General features: G+C 45.1%; 1 protein-coding gene across 8 annotated transcripts in view; it reads left to right on the plus strand.

The window, feature by feature from the left end:
* The first annotated feature begins 2,876 nt into the window (after positions 1 to 2,876).
* The window catches only part of RAPGEF2 (Rap guanine nucleotide exchange factor 2), a 199,003-nt gene continuing 187,156 nt past the window's right edge, over positions 2,877 to 14,723 (plus strand). For 6 of the 8 annotated variants that reach the window (XM_055699475.1, XM_055699370.1, XM_055699528.1 and 3 more), the window contains exon 1: positions 2,878 to 3,327. In XM_055699475.1, the coding sequence (XP_055555450.1) occupies positions 3,259 to 3,327 (69 nt within the window). In that variant the 5' untranslated portion in view covers positions 2,878 to 3,258. Of the gene's footprint in view, positions 3,328 to 14,723 lie in introns of all 8 variants that reach the window. The other 2 variants (XM_055699703.1, XM_055699655.1) reach the window with 1 other exon arrangement.

Genomic DNA, 14,723 nt, shown 5'->3' on the forward strand with positions numbered 1-14,723 from the left:
TCCCTGCCAGGGCAGAACGGCCTCTCCTGAGCAAACCTGTGGTCTCTCCTGAGTTTAACTGGGGGTGGGAGATAGCTGGTGTCATGAATAAAAAGCCATGCAGCTAACTCAAGTGCAAGCCTTTCAAAGTGTGAGTATCTTTAAAAATAAGGGTTAGCAAATAAACAGAGCTCACAGGAATGCTGAATTTCTTCCCTTGGCATTTTACTATTTGTCCTGACCATTTCAATTTATCCCTTAAAAGAAATGGAGAGATTCAGCAAGGTAGAAACTGTATTTCTAAGGCAAAATACTTTCCTAAAGGATTTTAGCATAGTGTTTAGCTATAGCTCTCCGAAAGCATATTATGCTTAGCTGTCATATTTTGAGTTGCAGCCTTTTCATATTGCTGAAACATCAATACTGTATGTACTGCATTTAATGTATATAGTTAACTCTTGGTTTCCTAGTGTATATATGGGTTAGGAAACATATGTAGTGTAACAACACGATCGGTGCAAACACACACACCCCCCATCCCCCCCAAGTGATTATGAATCAAGCTGCACAATGCAAACTGAGGAATAACCAGAAAGGAAACGCAAAACGAATGGCAGGTCTTGGTTCATGTGTGTATTCTAAAACACACTGATCTGCTGTTGAGGTTAGAAAACAAGAAAGATGGTGAGACTAAGAGAATGTGAAAGTTGCCGAAACATTTGATGCTGTATTTTTTTCTTAATATTTGCATGAAAAATAGGGGTTTCTAGTGACAATAATACGTGTTCTCTAATAATTATTGTCCTTAATCTGTATCTTAATTATTTTTTTCTGTTTTTTTTCCCCCTCCCTATTCAGATGTGAGAAGTACTCTCATTTCAGCTAGAAAAAAACAGCATAAAGGACAGACTTGTACCCACCATGATATAAACAATCAGAAGCATCTGCCTTATACAAATATGTTGCTTACAGACACTGAAAAGGTGTTAACGCAACACAGTCTTAAATATTATCAAGAGATTGTTGAGCGTATTTGTTCATAGTTCTCTAGCTTTTGTTAATTCATGCCCGTTTCTAACAATCCCCGTAGCGTGAGTTAGGCCTTTGACATCTGTTTGTAACGACTGAGATTTGTTACACCATTTGTTACACCGGTCAGAGCACAATTAGAGCCCCTGGAACCCCATCAGCTGAAGTTAAATATCGCTGTGAATCACAGGTATTGTGTCACCAGATAACACAACAAAAAATTAATCAGTGAAACACTTCGCTTGATACTGTTATATCTAAGAGGTCTGAAATGAAAGATAATTGCGTATTAAAATAGAGTGGGTAGCTCTGTTTTGATGTAGAGATATGAAGATGTCAGGCAAGCTCCTCTGTAGCAGGAGGTGATGGGTGCCCTGAAGTGATTGAGGAGCCCAGGAGAGCATTCCTTGCATTCCTGCGGGACTTGCCCTATCCCTGTATCCCACAAAAAAAGGGAATTGTAGCAAGCAATTGAGTTGGGAGGCTGAGCTTCAGAAAAGCTGGCGCTCCCCTAGAATGCCAGGCTTGATTAATTTGAAGAAAGGATACTTTCTGGATGATGAATGCAAGGCATATTACAAAGTGTTGTTTTTTTAGGGCAACAGACATTACATTTTCAATCTGTTCGTTAAAGCAAATAAATAATCCCCCGTGAGGACTACTAATAAGCACAATGCGGTCAGGATGTGGAGCCCTCCCTAGTCTTTTCCCATAGTCTGCCCAGAATTGTTGGTATTCGCTGCAAAAATATTTTGCTGACACAGATGAGTGGGATTGTCCCAAGGAGTTATCTTTGTTAATGAGCCATATCTAGAAATTCGGTAGGTTTGGTAGGTGACTGCCTGAAGCCACAGGCTCTTCGAGAGCCAAGTGCGTGTAAAAGTGTTATGATTTTTTCTCCTGAGACCAGGAGTTTTGTAAGGGGGAAAAATGGTTATCCCTTTGACTTGTTACAAATAAAAAATTGCAGAGACTAAAATACAACTAACCGTTGTGATTAAAAGGTGTAACACCCCCAGCGAGTGGAAATGGAGCAGATTCCTTAACGTGGATGTTATTTACGTTGCGTGATCCGTATCAGCAAAGGATGCTTGTTGCTTGTAAAAGCAAATACATTAATAGTATTACGCTGCCCTTAAACAGCACATCAATAATATTTCCACAACTAGCGTTTGTCAAGCCGCTGTCGAGACGTGCTCGGTGTGGTGGCAAAACAAAGAAAATCAGCCATGTTGCGAGACCTTTATCCTTTAAAACCTTAAGTTCACGTGAGAAGCAGCAGCCGCTCGATAACCCCCCTCCCCCCAAAAAATGTGAAATTAAAGATTACCCACTCAAAAAACCGTGAAATCAAAGATGACCCACCCCAAAAACGTGAAATTAAAGATTTCACACCCATCCCTTCCTCGCCATCATCCCAGATCGCGATGACAGAGGGGACAGCCGGCATGCAGAGATTACTTTTGAAGAAGAGTGACAACAGGTGGCCTCGCCCAAGCAGGGAGTTCCCAGATCGAGCCTTGATTTTATTTATTTATTTATTTATTTATTTATTTTTTTTTTTTTTTAATGTCCAGCTCGCTCATCGCCGGTATCCAGAGGATGCATCCGTGGAGCGGCGAAGATGATGCACACGGGCAGGATTCGCTTTTAGGGTTAAAAACCGGATTCTCGGGGGGCGGGGGGATGCTGAGGCAGCGCTGCTGGCGGGGTCTCGGATGGGGGGGGACGGACGGGTCGCTGGGGGCCGCGGCCGGCGGGAGACCCCGCCGGCCGCGGCCCCCAGCGACCCGCCCCCCCCCCCCCCCCCCCCCCCCCGCCTCCCTCCCCCGTCCCGCCTCCCCGCCGCTCCGCCTCCCCGAGCCAGCAACTTCCCCGTCGCCGGGGCGGGCGCGGAGCCCCCCATCAGCCCGGATGGGAGGAGGAGGAGGAGGAGGCGAGAGGCGGCGCCGACCACGGTGGTGCCCGGGGGGATGCGGCGGAGCGGGCCGGCGGGAGGCGTAGAGCCGGTTCGAGAGGGAGCGCCGAGCCCTTGTCGCCGCCGTTACCGGCGGGGCTCGGCCGCCGCCGCCGCTTTTTGGTCCGGGCGGCGGCGCTGCTGAGCCCGCGGTGCCTCCGCGCCGCCTCCCAGCTCCTCGCCCAGCGCTCCGGCCGCGCAGCCCGCAGCGCCAGGCCGCGGCCGGCCCTCCCCCATCCCCTGCCCGGGCGGCGGCGGAGCCCGGCCGGGCGGCGGGAGGCAGCAGGGGCGCCATGGCGTCCTACGTGGATAACAGCTTCCGCCAGGCGGTGATGAAGAACCCGGCGGAGAGGAGCCCCCAGGTAGGCGGACCCGCACCCGGGGCGGGGGTGGGGGTGGGGGGCACCTCCCCGGGCCCCTCGGGGGGAACCGGGAGCCCAGCGGCCCCGGCGCGGGTTTGCCCCCAGCACCGGGCTCGGGGCGGGCAGGGGCGCGTTGACGCCAGCAACTTTCCTCCTGCTCCCTATTTTTTTAATTTTTTTTTTTTTAATTTTTTTGGGGTGGGGGGACATCCTCTGGCTGAGTTTATTTGGAAGGTTGCTTCCGGTAAAAAGGAAAATTCATTTGAGTGTCGTTTTGTGGGTTTTTTTGTGGGTTTTTTTTTGTTTGTTTCCTTTTGTATTGTTTTTTTATTGTTGTTTTCGTTTGTTTTGTTTTGCTTTTTGGCTTTTTTGTGTGTGTGTTTTGCTGCGGTGCCGCAGTACGCGGTGGCCCCGGGTCTCGGTTCCATCCCCACTTTCGCAGCTCCGGCCGGAGCTGGCCGCACCGTTCCGTACCGCGGGGCCGAGCCCGGCGGCGGTCCCCGGCCAGCCCCGCTCCCGGGCAGGGTGAAGCCGGGCACGGCGACACCGGGCAGGGCTCCGTGCGGTCCCCGGCCAGCCCCGCTCCCGGGCAGGGTGACGCCGGGCAGGGACCCGCGGGAGCCCCCCTTGCGGGAGGGGCGCGGGTGTCCGAGCCGCTTGTAGGGGTCGTTGCGCTTGGGGGGGCTGGGGAGGGTGAAACTGGGGACCGGGGCGCGCACAGACACGTTTTGACTTAACATGACCCGAAAACCAACTACACCGCGTGAGCCCCTGCCGCTCCCGGGGGCTGCTGCGGCGCCCGCCGCTGCCAACTGTCTGAAGGCTAATGAGCTTTGCGCTGATCCCCGCACCAGGCTGCGGTTCAGTAGCAAATGGTACGAGGAGTTACTTCGCTTGGAGTTGTAAGGCCATCTGTCCCATTTTCCAAAGGCTCGCCCTGCGCCCCGAGCCGGGCCCCGCTGGAGGGTTTGGGGAAGGGGTGGCATTGCGAGGGTCTTGGCCGTGGCTGCTTGGCTGGTGGCGTTTCAAACTGGGGGCAACAAGGAAACCTTGACTTTCGGTCGGCACCCATAAGTCATTCCTCCTCCTAGGGATACGTCATTGTGGTAATGTTATTTTTATCCTCGTACTCATGGAATACATGTGAGAAAATAAAAACTCCCATGGAAAAATACACTGACTGCACAGGCATTGTATTTAGTGTGTCTTTTTTTTGCAGATCTTCCTTTTTTTTTTTTTTTCCTTCTTTTCTAAAAAAAAGCTGCCACTGCTGGAACGCGTTTTCATGGTGCTAAAGTTGTTTCTCTGTCCTTGTTTGACCTTTCCCAAATGTCTGTTTGCCTTCAGCACTGGACCCGGCCTTTCAGTAGGTTGTGAAAGCTGAAGGAGGCTGAGTGCTCCCGCCTGGGCAGGACACCCTCTGCAAACTTGTGGCGAGGTCCCTCGCCTTGGTAGAGGTGTAAATCCCAGGCAGGGCAGCCTGCCGGCGGTGTCCCGGCCTTGGGAGATGGGTATCGAAGGACGGTCGGGTGCTTGGGAGGAGCGACACTGGCAGATGCTCAGAAACCAGTTGGTCAAGTAGTGGGGCCACTAGGCTGGGCCTGGGGGACGATGCTTCCCCCGTGATGTGATCTGTGCCCTGCAAACTGTTAAACTTTCTCCTGCCCATGCCAGTTGGCCCTGCTCTCTGGAAGGGATAACAAGGGGGGAAAAATATAAACGACACCAAAAAAAAAAAAAACCAAACAAAAAAAAAAAAGACGACAGAAAGTAAGGAATGACGCAGTGAAGAAATCAGCCCGAATGCAGGGATAAAGCTGGTGTGAAGGGCACAGAGCAGAGAGCTAAATCAGGAACACCAGGGCTGCGTTAATGCTGTAAAACTTCCCGAATCAGCAGACTGGAAGACTGCTGTGGCAATCGCCACAGGAAAAGAAACCCACCCTTGAATCCATGAAGCTGACACTGGCCAAAATAATCCACAAATAAGACCAAATTTGTGGGAAACGTCATGTGTTGTTAGCACTGGAAATACTTGGGACGGGGGGGGGGGGTGGGGGGGGGTGACCAGGCGTGCCCTCCTGTTGCTGCTGGGGGGAGCAGGGCTTGCTGCAGCAAACTCGCCTGGCAGTTCTGTGAACGGCTCACGTTGAATTGTGTGCCTTAAGGAGCTGGTTCTGTGTCCTGGAAATCCCGTTTTGTTTTACAGCAGCATGGGAATTTGAAAGACATATGCTTATGCAAATCATCTTTCAGTTATTAAGTACAATAAATAAAAAAAAGTTTATGTAGAAAGACACAAAGACCTTGTTTTTTCTTCCTTCCTTAAAGTAACTTTTCATGTCTCTTTACCTGTATTTTCCTTTCCTTGCTATGCTGTCTTGTAAAGGGTAGTTACTTAATTTTGGTTTTTGAGAAGCCATGAGGTATCTTTAAAGTTGAGAGAGGGTTGGGAAGAGAAAATATATTTATCATATTCATGTCAGTGCAGGAAATAACACGAGAAGTGTGTTAGCAGCATATACGCTGCTTTCTTGTGTTAACAAACCCACTGGGGCTCAGCTTCTCCTAGGTCACGAGGAGGTAAACGTGCCTTTGACATTGCTGTTCACCCTGGATTGTCGTGGTACAAATTTGGCAAAATTACCTTACTGCAGGCTTGGAGGAGAGCCGTGACGGTAGGCTGGCCAGCTTGTGTTGGTACGCACAGCTCTGGGAACTGCTGGATCTGATACGCGTTGTCGGAGAAGGCAAACTTAACTTTGCCTGAACATCTGTAGCACAACAGTGTCTCGGTAATTTTGGACTGGACTGATTTCTTTTTTTTTTTTTTTTGAAGTAAACAATATATTCTGCGATTGCTTTGGAAAATTCTTAGCTTCTTATCTCTTCCATGTGTCCTCGCTTACAGAGTTTTTTTGAATTTTGTCAATTATGACTCAACACTCCATTGACTGAAGAAGCTCAAAAAAAAGAGAAAAAAAATGTACATGGCCTATACTTTTAACATGCCTGTTGTGTAACAGAGCTCTCCTCTTTAATTGCTTTATTAAACTATTCATTTTCTCTTTGAAGACGTGAACTAGGAAGTTAATTTAACTACTTTGGGGAATCTAACTTCTAAATGTTCATAAATTACAAATGGTTTTATGCCCTTAAGCTGTGAGTAATAGCAATCTGCCTTTTTTTTTTTTTTTTTTTTTTTTTTTTTTCTCCAAGTGTCGTCTTATATGAACTGTTCTACCTTTAAGTCTTCTCAAAACAAATTCTTATTGGTGTCACAGGCCACCTTAGAAAGCTTTCAGTTCTGTACTGGTGTAGCTTCATCTGAAAAAATAAGGCTGCTTTTGTTTTCAAACAAGAGAAACCCAGCCCTAATCTCTCCCTTTATCCCAACAACTCATTTGCATGGCATGGTATATGAATTACTAGTTACCTCAGAAACTCTGCATACTAGTTCACTGTTTTCATGCCACGTAGTGACGTCTGCAGGAAGAAGATTTTTTTTAATGTATGCCTTACATGTGTTAGGTGCCTAAAGTTTTCTTCTGGAAACTGCTGGCATGGTGTGTCAAGGCAAGTCAGTACAGTAGTCACGAACAGCAGAGGGGGAGCAGCGTTGGACCACGGCTCAAGGGGAGCGGGTAGAACTGTGCAGTAGCCCTTAGCGTGATACTAGTGCGTCATTTGATGTCAGAAGACATCTGAACAGGATGCTGTCATTGAGCAGATATTCCCTTCTCCAGCACTTGAGAGGAACAATGGTTTAATTATAGGATCTACCTATGCTTGTTCCAAATAAACTTTCAGCTTGTTCCCCAGTTGTGTTATTTTTGTACTTGTAACCACTGATAGCATGATTGTGTGCAGTCTTCAGATAAGCCAGAAAAGAACATTTCCTTCTTGTTATAGTAATCTCCTAGCAAATAAATACAAAGCTGTCTAGTTTCATGGGATCAGAGAAAATAAGCGTTTTATGTGTGAGTCTAGCATAAAGAATTATACTTAGTCTTTAAATTCAGGCTTATTGTGTGTCTGTATATCAAATACACCAGAAGACTAAAATTATCTTTCTCAAAAGAGCTTATTTGGGATTTCTTTCGTTTGGAAAACAGAAATATTTTGGAGCTTGGGTTCAGATTTTCTTCACTGTTAGCATGCTGCCATGTTACCATCTTTCTGGTGCTAGTATTTGAAGAGGAGGGTACTCCTGTTACCATGCTGCGAACTGCAGTACAATGCTGACAACTGGTTCTGTTGCTAAATTCCCCTCCTGGTTCTCGGTCACCCTGAAAAGTGAAGGGCTGTGGCAGCTGATGCCTGGTGTTTGGCTGTATCACATTGTTATAACGGTCTTTCCGTCGTGCATCTCGGTACTTTGTAATGTGCTTATTCAGGAGTACCTTTAGTTTGCAGGTTTTGACATTCTGGGGTTTTTTGGGGGGGAGCCCGTTTGGCCAACAAAATGGGATTCCTAATTACACTTCCCATGGTAGCGTTCAGGCTTTCTGCTCTCTGCAGTAACTAATTCTGAAGTGGGGGCACGAGCCCCATCACGTTTTGTGTTATCATTGTGAGCATGGTTAGTTATGCAGCTTAATGAAGAAAGGCTGTTGCACGTTCTTGGTCCAGGAACTTTTCTCTCGCATGGCAGCTGGCTTGAAGTAGAGTTGCTGTCGTGAAGTCAGATGTAAGGGTAGTTATTCCAAGCAAAAAAAGCCCTCCAGATGCTGCAGGGTTTTGAAAACTTACTCAGAATGGTTAACGTCCCCAGAACGTGTCTGATGAACTGTAAGTGAAGTGGTGTCTCTTGGGCTTTAACTGGGGGAGGTGGGTACATATGAAACAGGAGTAGTTATAATAGACATGTATGTATATATATACCTTTGGCCATGGAGGTTTTTCTTGCCGTGTTTCAGCATCGAACTGGGAGCATAAAAAACGAAAGCAGCTATTTGGAAAAAATGAGACCTTTACCTGACAAAGCAAGCGATGTATTTGTTTAGTACAGAAATAATATTAGAGAATGTATTTTTGAAGTAAATAGGCTTTTTTTTCCCCTCTCTCAATGTTTTCTCTTGAGCTGGTATTACTATGCAGCATAATTTCATGCCCAGCCAAATTAACTGTATGAACGAGTCTTTTTGTGGCTGATAACTAAAACCGAAAACCTTTGTGTAGCTCAGATTTTCTTGCGACCTCTCTAATCTCAGTCTGTCGAAACAGCCCTGGAACGTCTGATTATGAACTTCCACCATCAGTTTCATGTCCTTCCCAAAACTAAGGGCATGCACTGCAACAGGCTGCTCAGTATCCCATTTGTTTTGAAAGAAAATATGTTTATTTCCCAGTCTTCCTGACGGAGGGTGCATTTTCCCGTAGCAGTTTGTATCTTTGTGGCCAAGACCTTTGAGAATGCCAAGAACATTGACTTTTTAGGGTTTTTTGCCATAGTTGCCACTGTCACAGGGCTAGTACTTGCTGCATTTGTAGGTTTTTGTATCCTGTAGCAACAGGAGTTTGACCAACGCTTGCGGAGACCTTGGTGCGATCAGGAAGCCTTCACCTATAGAGCAGAAATAGCCACTTTGAAGCTTTGTCCTAAGCACTTGTCTGCTTTCTCATTGCAGCAGAAGGTTGCACCTCGCTCAGCTGTACATTTCTGAGCCAGTTGGAAACTGGGTGGTTTGGGAAGTGTCTGTGTATTTCCTACTTGATGAGTTATCTGTTTGGTGGAGTTTGCTTTTGATTTCTGCCCTGCTGGGGCTGCAGGAGCGTTTGCGCTGGGTTCAGGCTGGGGGTGTTCCTGTGAGCTGCGAGCGTGTTTTTGACAGCCTTGTGGCCATGCTCTCCTGCACTTACAAGCTGGGAGCATGACAGCACTGCCTTGCCTTTCCGTGCCAGTCTTGCCGAGGACAGTTACTGAAGTGAGCAGTGCTGGGCCTGAAGCCCAGGGATCTTCTACTCAGCCCAAGCTTGGTTTTTTGGGTTTTTTTTTTTTTTGTCTACTTGCCTTTTGACATGCTGTTCAGGTGTAAGAGCCGAAGGGACAGCAGCACCCTCCCACCGCTCCTCGCTCCCCCCGATGAGCCGGGGGAGCCAGCGGCGCTGCTGCAGGGGCCACGGTAGCGGAGGGCTGTGGCAGGGCAGCACTGGTGGCCGTGGCCAGGCTTGCCCTTCTGCCAGAGCCAGTAGGAAGGAAAATAATCTGTTGAACTTCTGGAGACAAAGAAGGCTCGTGGTTTGTTCTTGTCTTGGGCGTGAAAGTGTACATCAGCAAAAGTAAATGACAACACAAGCCCTTTCTCAAAATCATTTTTTTCTTTAGTAGGAGGATACAGGGTTCTGTGGGTTGTGATGTTATTAATAGAAAACACTTTGTACCTGGAAAAAAAGATTTAAATGTAATCTCTGAAGGTGCTTCATTTATTTTACGTTTGTTACAATAGAGGTTAACTACAGTTTTGCGAAAACAGTTACTGCTTAAAAGTCTACATGCTTCTGTGAATTACAGAGTAGTAGCTACCGATTCGTTCTGGTGAAATACTCCTCGGGTTGTGATAACCTTTTCCCCTAAATCGGAATGCTGCTACTTGCGCTGTTAGCGTGTTTCAAGAATAGCCGTATGTATACTGAACAGTCATTGTAAGAACTTTGACTTCCTCATTGAGGGTTTTTTGTACCCTCATGAGAAAATATATTTTGGCTGGTGTTTTGGGAACTTTCCCACAGTGGGAGATCTAATTTTTGCGAGGTATTGTTTGGGAATTCAAAAGGAGCGCTGGCAGAAAGATAGCTCTACAAAGATGCTTTGTGAAGGGCAGCTGAGCCTGCGCGCCTTGTTTGCTGCAGCCAGTGTTGCAGATTTAATTTGCTGGATATATTTTGCATGGAGGGATGTATTTGAGTAAGTCTCAAAATGGAAGTGGTGCTCCGCTTCCCTTTTTCTGAAGTTGGTGAAGTTGACCGCTTTTCTTGAAAAGGGAGAGGGAGGAGCCCTACTGCAGTGCTTTTCTTACAGCTTTGTTTTGGAGTTAAAATTAGCTTTTTGTTCTTTCTGGGTGTCTCTGTTATGCCCGTATATCTGTAGATGTATTTCTTTGTGTATCTCTGTCTTGTCTGACCTGAGTAAAAGTGATTTAATATTTCATTTTGAGCCGCTCTAAAGAATTCTGGCCAGCAATAATGAGCAGCATGTAAATCATCACCTAATCAAAATGCTGAACAAGTAAGATAAGGTTAAAATATTTAAATGTTCTTGAGGGTGGTGGTGGTGGGAGCATGAGATTACTTTCCAGCACTGATAAAAACTGAAGGAATTTTCTTGGTTTTATATGGATAGCAACATCTCCCAATTTTTCTTTTTATTTGTCTGTATTCTGGTAAACACAAGCAACACAATAGAAATGCACCTGGTATCAGTGTAAATTACTGAGAAAGGGGAATTAAATTTCATGGAAGACACATTTGTCAGGCGTGCCTGTTGTTTATTGTCTTTGCAGGCTGTTTGTTTCTGTTTGCTTGCTTGTTTCCCTGTCTTAAAGTTAAAATAAACTTGATTAATAAAGTCAAAACATTCATTTCTAGTCATCTCTGGTTTCCAAAGGGAGGATGGATCCTGTTCCCCATGGGATGATGCTTTAAAATTTTTGAGGGTGGGTTGGTTTTTTTTTTTTTTTTTCCCTTTAGTTTCTATTTGCGGTTCTGTATTTTTAAGGGTACTCCTGCCCCCATCTTTATTTTACTGTAATTGGGGAAAAAATATTGGTATTGTCTTTTCAATTTGAAATTAGTCATTGAGACTTCTTGTCCTGCTAAGCAAAAAAATAACCCCAAATTTAGAGGGGTGAGGTAGGATGTGACACAAATGTGGTTTGTAAGCAGTTGGTGGGAAAACAAAGCTGTACCACCAATGCAGTTGGAAGAAGCTTCAGCTTGACACTTAGCTTGCTGAAACCAGAGGCTAAATTTTTCATGGTACATCATATTTTTCTAGCAGCAACGCATGTTTAAGAGCTTTGTTTCCCATGCTGATGTTCTCTGCTGCCTCATTTGTGTGGATCCAGCTGTTTGTGAGGCTACAATATAAACAGGATAAGTGATACAATCTTGTTAGCTGAACAAAAGAAAAGTGACTTAATTTTGAGAGGGTGGTGTGTGATCGTTTTTTCTTTCTCAGATCCAAGTGACTCAGTCTGGTTTACATCACGGCTGCAAATGTCAGTGTTTGGTGCAGTTGAAGGTGTGAAGACTTGTGCTACAGGATTGAGAATAAATGCTTATGTGGTTGTGTATAGGAACCTTTGAAACAGTTGAACCTCCCCCAGAGATTAGATGGTGCTCCATTTTCAAACACTTAAGTGTAAAGAAAAAAAAAAAAAAAAAGAAAAAACAACAAAGAAAAAAACCCCCGCCAAAACCCAAACTGGATGGAATATGAGATTATTTATTCTTGATGCATTTCTGAAACTGAGAAATGTTTTTTAACTTGTAAGGCATATGTGCAAGATGCTTCTTGAGAGAGATGTCTTACAATTTTGTTTGTTCCGAGGATTAAGGTCAAAGGAAACTTTTGTAATAAGTCTCCATCTCTAAGGTTTTTCCCCATTAAAATATAGCAGTAGTAAGAAACGTGGGTAGTAATGCTACCTTTGCATGCACTGAATTGGGTGGATAAGAGATGCTAAGGCCTGATACGCTCTTTTTTTTTTTATTGCTGATACTGAATCTTGCCTATATTTGTGTTGCTTTGTTGTATGGTAGCTGGAAAATGGATGCTGGTGGGCACTTTTCCTGGGGGAGAACTAAGATGTGAAGTGAAAATTTTATTGGTATGCAAGTGACACATGTACACTCTTTCCATTTGGTATCTGAAACCTATTGGGCCATTTCTAAAAAATGTATCCTATAATGTTTTTGTTTTGACTTCAAGATAATTGCTTAATCTTGTCAGGAAGCCGTTCCCTCACAGAACATTTCCCAAAATAGGTAATTTTGCTGAAACCAGTAGTGTGTTGCAGTTGTGTGAATAGCCAGCATTCATTTGAATGACTGCATGGATTTCCACTTTGTCAAAAGGCATGTGGGGACACAACATGGATGCAGTAGAAAATATTCAGATATGTTTTGAACTGAGGGAGACTTGGCTGTGGGGTGTTACAGATGACTTTGTGTGCGTTGCTGGTGTTGCTGTGGGTGTCTGAAGTGCCCTTCCTGGTCTGCGATGGGCAGCAGGTGCTGCTGGGGCACACACTGTGTCCCATCGCTCACGTTGCCCCATGTGCTGCAGCACACCCAGTTCTTAGAAGTGGCATAGCTCTAGTAATAAGAAAGACACGCTTTTGTTTAAATAGCCACATGAGTATTTTGAAGTCATGGCATTTTACAACGTTTATGTATGATGGTACTTAGTGTTGAAATAGCTTTGACCTTTCTAAGTTAGCAACTGCACAATTAAAATGTAGTTAAAACGTATTAGGTTGTATCACTGAGGAAGAGCAGGCCCCGCAGCAGAGAAGGCTATGTTGTTAAAGTATTGCTGGGTTCTGTGATAGCTGATTAGAAATTGTTATTAAAAAGTGAGGGGAAGGGGGCTGACGGTCCTGCTGGGCACCTCTGCCTGTGGAACCGTTCCTCGAGTCTGGAGGCACCGCAGTCTCCAAAGAGATTCAGAAACAAAGAAACAAGCAGGTGTTGGGTGCTGTTGGTGCAGAATGCATGGCAAAGATGTGTTGTGTGGTTGGGCTCTCTATCCCAGTGGCTAAAGTCATGAGAGGATGCTGAAAGCTCAAGTGATGTAGTTGATGGTGACACCTTGTGGTTTTTTTTGTTTTGTGATTTTTTTTGTTTTGTGATTTGCTGTGGAGGGTGGTTCGTGACTCGAAGCTTCTCTGGCGAAGGCAGTAAGTGGCCCATTGATTGAAATTGCATTAGTACAGTTAATTTGTAAAATATTAATTTAGCTTGTGAATGAAATATTCATTCATCACAAGACTGAGAATAAATGCCAATCTCAATATCCACGTGAACATGGAGAACCACAGTTTGATTGTGTAGGTTCCTTTTTGGTTGTAGTTTCAAAGGAGCAAGTAGCAAATGTATCTTAAGAAAAACAGTAAATGGGGGTATAGTTTATGGAGGATGCTCTGTCTGAATATGAAACAAGAAGTAAGATTTTGTTGTTGGTTAATGATGAGTGCGGGTGAGGTGGTGTCTCTCAATTCTTCTTTATTGGTGCAGTCGCTAAGTAGTTTGAATCTGTTCCCTGGTAAGGAGGTAGCGAGCAGATGGTAAATGCTCTCAGCGAGGCAGTTTTCACTCTGAATTATGGAAAGGTAGTGGGGAGGGTCTCGGTCTGAGTTGCATTTAGTCTTCTCTGTCGATCTGCAGTACTCGTTTCTAGACGGCGCATTAAATCCGTTGAGGGTCTGCAGCACATTTGTTCCACAAAGCACAAAGCCCAAGCCCCTGCGTGAGCGTCACAGTGGGCTGACCTGAGCCTGAAGTATTTCACAGGCACTGTGGGTATGGAAACACAAGTGGCTCTGCCAGCTACACGCTGACCAGGAACAGGCACTTGCTGGAATGAGGGTAATTGAGTTTCCATCCTTGTCATGGCTTCTCTGTTACCGCTGAAAGCTGCTAATTGGCGCCGATGCCTTGTTTTAATTCATGATGATTTAGTTCGAAAATGCCAACTGCTTGGTCATAGGCCACTGAACAACTATCAGATGGCAACAGTTCCAGCTCAGCTATTAAAAAAGATTTGAGGTAACAATGCCAAGGGAAGGGTGATGGTTGTTGTTATAGATAATTGCCAAGGTGGAGGAGAGGAGTCCGTCTCTGCCCTATTTTAAGTAGCCATCTATTTTAGTGCTATTAGCTCTTATTTTACCAGACTGACTGTTAATGGATAGCTGGTCTCAGCTACTGCTATATCCTGTTTAAGAAGCTTGTAAGACTTTATTTAAGACGACTTTTAGAGGAATATTGCTTTAGTGGTTGAAAAAACTTTCTAGGCTATTGGGTATTGCTGGAAAATATGATTGTGTATGTGACATGGTGGTGTAGAAATGCTTTGTTAGCTTTGTAAAGGTTCGAAGGGCCTGGAGCAAACAAATTTGAGGTTTGGGGTAGGATACTTCTTTTTCATCCATGTGAGAAGATGGTATGTTTCTGAATGCCCAAGTGAATTATTAATCCTTTTTTAATTTCTCCCTTCTCTTGCTTGTTGTTTGCATCTAGCCTTGTGCTATGGTTTAACCTCTGCATTGCTAATTTGATGTCTTGGAAGTTTCTGCTTTTCTAAACTTCCATTGATAGTGCTTTTTTGAATTTTGTGCCTTAAAGTCATCACTCCAGGTATTTTTCTGAGTGGGAGAACGCTTAGAAGGAAA

The sequence above is a fragment of the Falco cherrug genome, chromosome 1, assembly GCF_023634085.1.
Source record: "Falco cherrug isolate bFalChe1 chromosome 1, bFalChe1.pri, whole genome shotgun sequence".
Classification (NCBI taxonomy): Eukaryota; Metazoa; Chordata; class Aves; order Falconiformes; family Falconidae; genus Falco; species Falco cherrug.